At 29.8% G+C, this 6,685-nt stretch overlaps 1 protein-coding gene across 2 annotated transcripts; it reads right to left on the bottom strand.

Annotated features, from left to right (window-relative positions):
• Positions 1–3,133: 3,133 nt before the first annotated feature.
• On the bottom strand, positions 3,134–4,672 carry LOC123015452 (centromere protein S-like). 2 transcript variants are annotated; one of them, XM_044415184.1, is made up of 5 exons: positions 4,555–4,648; positions 4,390–4,499; positions 4,167–4,324; positions 4,045–4,111; positions 3,134–3,991 (listed from the first exon to the last, which is right to left on the bottom strand). In XM_044415184.1, the coding sequence occupies exons 3-5, from the start codon at positions 4,286–4,288 to the stop codon at positions 3,896–3,898; spliced, it is 285 nt and encodes a 94-aa protein (XP_044271119.1). In that variant the 5' UTR covers positions 4,289–4,324; positions 4,390–4,499; positions 4,555–4,648; the 3' UTR covers positions 3,134–3,895. The 2 variants fall into 2 exon arrangements, with proteins under 2 accessions (XP_044271119.1, XP_044271117.1); XM_044415182.1 differs by lacking the exon at positions 4,390–4,499 and having other exon boundaries at positions 3,161–3,991; positions 4,555–4,672.
• Between the last annotated feature and the right edge of the window lie 2,013 nt (positions 4,673–6,685).

The raw sequence follows: 6,685 nt of genomic DNA, 5'->3' as shown, positions 1-6,685 counted from the left end.
TTTCTTGCTCCAGTGAATCGGTAACCCACTAGGATCTCTAATGAAACCGTGTTGTCACAGTTGTAAAAAATACAATCATATTTGTACAAATAAGAAAACAAATAAATAAATAAACAAAGAAAAACAAAAAAAGAAACAATGAATAAAAGAAAGAAATATTTGGTAAACCGTTGAAGAGCCACTGAATAAATAAGACATCTTCCAAATTTATTATATTTTTATTATTTAAAATAAAATATGTACTAATTAATAGTGTAATTTTAAGCAAAATTTAAATTATCTGTTTTACAAAGGCCGTTGAGACGTAAATAACTAATTATTGCATTCATGTATTATTAAGTATTTTTGTGTTGGTCAAAAATTTTTCGTAATATACATAGGTAATTATTTTTCTCACAACCAAATACGAAAGTAACATTTTCCATCCAGTCAATATTGAACGAATTGCATTATTCTCCTAACACACGTGTGTGTTAGGAAAATAACGTAAGAGGTTATGCGATTGGCGGAGAGCCTCTAGGCGCGTATGGTTAATTACGCATGATTGGCTGTTTGTTAGCCATGTGCATTGCTTTTAACTTTTATTTTCTGCATCCTTCAAAATTGACTTAAAGTTACTTAAACTACAGACTATTTAAACCTAAATCAGTATTTAATAACCTAATTTAATAACTGTGTATCTTAGATCTTAACAGAAACATTAAATCGTTTCCTAAAAAAATAATAGCGTATTTTTATCGTGGGGTTGCAGGGCCGTGAGAAAACTAGTGTACATAACTCACTAGAAAATGTCACTTTTCGTTCTCGTTATGTAATATAATATTACAATACTCTACTTAATATATTACACGCACTTGACTGAAAACAACTATTACTAAATAATAATTTTAATTTGCTAAATTTCGTCGAAGATGGTATACAGGACACAAGATGAATAAAACCATTAAATTCGTCGTAACGTTTCGATACTTTCTTCCTTGAATGTGCCATGCCTCCCATATTCAGCCAACGAAAATTCTTCACCTGAGGAAGATACAATAAAAGTATCGAAACGTCGCGACGAATTAAATGGTTTTATTCATCCTTTGTCCTGTATACCATCTTCGACGAAATTTAGCAAATATATTTCAAGGACAAGCAAAACAAAATGGAGAATTTCACAAATAATTTCAATGCAGTTAATAATGACGTAAAATAATATTCTCGCAAAGAAATGTGAACTTATCAATTCTCGGATATTAAGAGTACATAATTCATTTCGCAAACCTGATACAGGATGAAAACTTTGCTTCGTTTCACATAAAGCATGTGAATCCGGTCCTGATAATGAGTCAAGTTTGGTCCTTTTTTTTCCTCGTCGACGTGATTTTTTGTATAAGTTATGCATACGGCCGCACCTCCGATGAAAATTATATGCTGCAGGATATAATACCTACTTGGGTAGATTGATATTAATTATCGTGTAATAAATTCAAACTTTGAAATAAAGCTCCATTCTTAATTACAGTGTTAATAATTAAAATAATAAGCCACGGTTATTAAAGTGAAATTACCCAAATAAATTTTATGTTAAATTCTATAGGCAATTACACTTTAATTAGGTCTACGAAAATTGTGATTAATCGTGTTGTTTCCACGTATTATTCCGTCGAACCGCGATGTCTATGCAAATTGTTGGATCCTTGCGTTACACCATACATAATTAAGGACAGCCATTATTCGGCAATACCCCGTTTACTCCACATTGCGCTACCCTAAAATCTAGATTCAATTACAAGAAAGTTTCATTAAAAATTAAACCCAAATACATTAAATTATGCCAATAATGAGAATTAGGATAATCAAATACATGTTGTAGAAAGCATCTATTCAAGTAAAAGTTTGAAACTCCCAAAACAATCCGCGTAGGGATGAATTGGAAACAAACGATTTTTTGAATAGCCTTCTGTAACGAGTCTATTATATTATTATTTTTATATTTTGCGCAATTTATATAGTGTTTTTTTTTAAATAAGTTTAGAGAATTTTGCATCAGATGGTGTTAATTATGAAGGCGTTACAAAATACACTTCAAATTGACATTTAGCATGTACGCCATTGAAAATTCGAGAAATTAGTAAGAATATTGAAAGCAATTTACTTGAACTGAAACCAACATCCCAAACTCATAATACACTAGGTTTTTAACGCACCGAAACAAGTTCGTTAATAAAAAAAATATAAATGGTTAAATGATTAAACAAAAAATTGAATTTTAACACACCGGTATGCAGGGTAAGTTACTAGTACTATACAGGTGCGCCAGAACTCGCGCCCCAGAGAAAAATTTCAAGTAAGATAAAATACCAGGAACATAAAAAAATGTTTAAAAAATTCTGTGAAAAAATTTTGACATTTATTTTTTTGACATTTGACATTTTTCTGTCTATTTTTATGTCTATTTAATGAAACTGATGATTTTGTATGTTTTTTTCTAATTATTTAGTAAAGGTACATACATTGTTCCAATAAAAGCCACAAATAACATTGAACGGAGTTACAATTTAGGATACAGCTTCCTTGTTTCCACTTATAATAATAGCCTGTAGAAAAAAAAAACTTGGAAAATTATTTTTCCAAAAGAAATTAAATAGAGTCAAAGTGCAAAATTTAAACTGTCATAACTTCGAAATTTTTATAGATAAAATTTTAATATTTTTTCCATGTTCCTGGTATCTTACCTTATATGGCATTTTTCTCTCTTGAATCGGTCAGCTAAATATTTCAGAAACTGTTTATCAAATTGTATTGAAATTTAGTAAATGATGGTAAAACATATTTAAATTATATCATCTGAAATATTTTTTTAATTTCTATCCCCATTTGTTTTAGAGATACAATAAGACTAACTTGATTTTTTAAATAGCACAAAAGATCATAATATTTAACATTTTGAAAAAAAGTTCTATTAATTCAGTGATGTAACACATTTGAATTAAAAACTAAAAAAATTATAAAACTTGTGTTCAAAATGCTCTCTATTTACGTCCTAGTAATAAAATAGTATATTATTTAACAAGTACATAATGGAAACTATAATAAACGAGTATACAAGCCAAAGACGAGTGTATAAATTATACGAGTGAATTATAGCCATTATAGTGACACTAGTCACTAGCAACCAACGTCACAATATATGATAAGTCAGGGTGATTTATGAGTAGCATAATGTACCTATGATTACGTAAATAATCAACGTCCAAAAGACTGTGAAATAACATTTGCCAATGTCAAAGCCTTTGAGAGAATTAATTTTCTGATCATGTGGTAAAATCCTGATTATTGTTTCCAGCAAAGAGGTAACAACTGGTAAATACTGCTTCTTCTATTTATTCTTACAAAAAAGCAAAATATAGATAGTTAAAAATAGAAAGTTTTTTCTTCCGAAATAATAAAATTTATTGTTCTTTTGACTAAAAACATTTTCGGTGTTTTTTATGATCTTACGAGCTCTCACTGACAGTTTGCTCTCTTTCAATTAACAATAGTTACAAATGACCGACAATTACTCCGTCATAGAAGCGTCTCTTTCTGCTGTTGTCGATAATTGAATTTGGGGCGACCATCCGTCATAATGGTGCGTAATTAGGTCTTACTCGTTTATAATAATTCGACGAATTGGCCACTTAATGCCCAAAATAACAATTCCTCCTGTTTCCAAACAAATAAAATTAATTTCGCACGGCTGCAATGGACATATCAAGACCAGACGCAAATTCATCAGGGCCCACCTAATGTGCAAATTTTATTGAATTACCATAGATTGACGAACACCAAATGAAAGGAACGCAATTAGGAAAACATGGTATTTTATTGTTAATGGAGTTGATATTTAACGGAAGAAAAAATCAAGAAATCAAGAGTTGGAAGCTTTTCTTTTGTTCTTGGAGGTGGACTCCGAAGATCCTTTAATGTCGTTGAAGGCTTGTAATTTTGACGCCATTAACTCCTTCTGCAATTAACGGAGTCACGATCTTTCATCAATATTTACACCACATGTTTTACCAAAGAGTCGTTTCGACGAACTAATAATTTCACATCGTCGCTAGTCACGGTTGAACGTTTTGCATGTCTGAAATAATTAATTTTAAGAATTGTGCAACATCTTTTATATATTTTACACCTACTTCTGGAACGCCTCTAAGTCTGACGCATATAAGATGAGTTTTTTCCATGTCAGTTCTGCAATTAAATCGAGAACGTCGGAATCAAACTCCAAATTAAGGTGTGCCCCAACTTCTCGTGACATTTTTCGAGAAGTAAAGTAAACGGAATGTTTTAATTTCTGCAATTGATTACAAAGTAAACTGTAGTGTATTGTGACGTGCCTTGCCGCAAATAAATTTAAACCTAGTCGTGACATCTAGCCGACACGCTTTATACTCCGCAACCGGTAGATTACAGTTAACTAAAGTAGGTTTTTCCAAGCTTTGCTTTATTCATTTAAAAAAGAAGCTTTTCTAATACACAACTCTTTAAAGCTAACTAATTCAATTACAAATATTTGTCACTTACTTGTTCTTTTGTACTCGCCATATTTCCTACTAAATTTAATGATTTCGTGACTAAACTAAAATCATATCACTCTGTCATACAAATTAAGGTTATGTTATTGTAATTGATTATACTTGGGATATTGCTTGTAAGAGGTCGCTAAAGCAGACGTTTCATAGTGGAATTAACTTTTAACGATAATATACTCGTTTTCCATCGAAGTAGTCGTTGAAAGGGATTTTTTAAGGTGGCAACTATGTAAAAATTTAAACAATCTTAACCTCAATCTTCCCTAAAAATTATTTTTTCAAACAGTTGTGTACCTCAAGTAGCAAAAATAATTAAAATTAACAACTTAATTAACGTAGGGTAGCAAAACATAAAGATTTTTGTCATTATTGATGTGATTAAATTTGTTCTGAATGACATTAGCGACACTTTTTGTGTGAATCGGGCTTTAAGTTAAAGATGCATTTAGACTTCGACAACCTACTTGATGCCACATTAATATGAAAAAAGTATATATCAAATTCAGTTAAAAATTCGTTTTTTGAAAATTTGAGATAGTCAGTAAAGTAAAAATAATTGGTAAAGTTAACAAAATAGTCCGTAAAGTGTACATGTTGCGTAATGTTTATTGCATAGTTTATCAAATTTTAACATAAATTTGAAAACTACGATTTTGTCTATCGACTAAATTCCATTTTCTTGAAATTTAACTAATGCTTTGTACAAATAATTATCACGGTAAATCGTAAAAAAATATGTTGGGATTAGATTTTTATATCATCTCTTTTAATAATTTCACTTTATTGTACTCGTAATACGTAATTTAACTAAAGGGATATTATTATGTTTACATTTTTTATTTGATATTGTTTGGTAGATTTAATTTCCCGTCTTTATTTTAAGTCCGGCAAGCAGACTATTTATTATACAGTGAGCGGCAAAGTTATGGAATAATCTTATGTATTAAAACTGAAAATATTTTGCGTGGTATCAGCTGATACCATGGGCGTCTCATTGTGTCCGTCTTTTCCAAGTTGTCTTTTGATTTTTGTATTTATTAACTTTGTTTTACAGTTTTTTTTTAAATAATTTGCCTAGTTTTAAGTATTAGTGTTAATTGTTAATGTTAATCGGTGGTGTATTTAGCGCGCACTTTGAAAAGGATTATGAAACACGTTTTCAGTGCTTATGCTCCTTCCAGTTGTTTCTCCCTCCACGGTTTTAACAAAAATGCTCCAACAGATCAATTTTGTTCTTAAAAAATACAAAATCCTCCGCTTGATTTAAAATTGTATGTTTGTTTTTTGTTGATATTATTTTATTTTTCGGATATTTTTTTTCAAAAACTTCATGTAATATTTAATATTTTAGTGTTATCATTTCAACAATAATTAAAAATATATCTAACTGTATAAAAAAATTAGAGATTTCTATTAAAAAAATGTCGATGACGTCATAACTCAACAAACAAAAAGTGTAAAATTTTAAATCAAGTTGAATATTTTGTTTTTTTTTAAAAGAAAATATTTTCAGTTTTCAGATTATTCCATAAATTCCTATTATCTTGCAAAAATTGTATTGTCAACATTTGTCCACGTATACATATGTTTTCATAATCTAAAACTCGTATTAAAATATACAGGATGTTCCGTTTTTATTGTTACAAATTTTAATAGATGATAGAATATTCCAATTGAAGACAAAAGTTACCTATAAACATGTTTCGAAAAATGCTATGTAAGGAAGCTCATCCCTTAAAAGAACTACGTTTTAAACAAAAATTCTCAATATTTCAGAATAGATTAAATTTCCAAATTTTGTACAACTGATAACCTTTTTACACCTAAACGAATTCCAAGATGGAAATGTCGAAATGTTTAATCAAGAGCGTCCTAAACGGTTTTACAAATTAAATTTTTATGCTGTCTATGGTCTGTAACATGCATTTTAAAACTGATTTTACTCAAAAATCGGTAAGTTGTATCGGAAAAATGCAAAAGACCTTTTTTTATGCAGAACTAGAAATTTAGAATTTCTTGCCGAAAGTGGCAAAAACTAGAGCCAAAATAGTTGGAGTACTTTTTACCCTAAACCCATGGGTTACTGCAGTAACCCACCCAGTTTAGGAAGCCCCTGATTTTAA

This window comes from Tribolium madens, unplaced genomic scaffold (genome assembly GCF_015345945.1).
Source record: "Tribolium madens isolate multiple individuals breed KSU strain unplaced genomic scaffold, Tmad_KSU_1.1 Scaffold_19;HRSCAF=116;Tcas5.2_LG9, whole genome shotgun sequence".
Lineage (NCBI taxonomy): Eukaryota > Metazoa > Arthropoda > Insecta > Coleoptera > Tenebrionidae > Tribolium > Tribolium madens.
The sequence above is the reverse complement of the archived record's forward strand: the minus strand, read 5'-3'. Positions and strand labels throughout refer to the sequence as shown.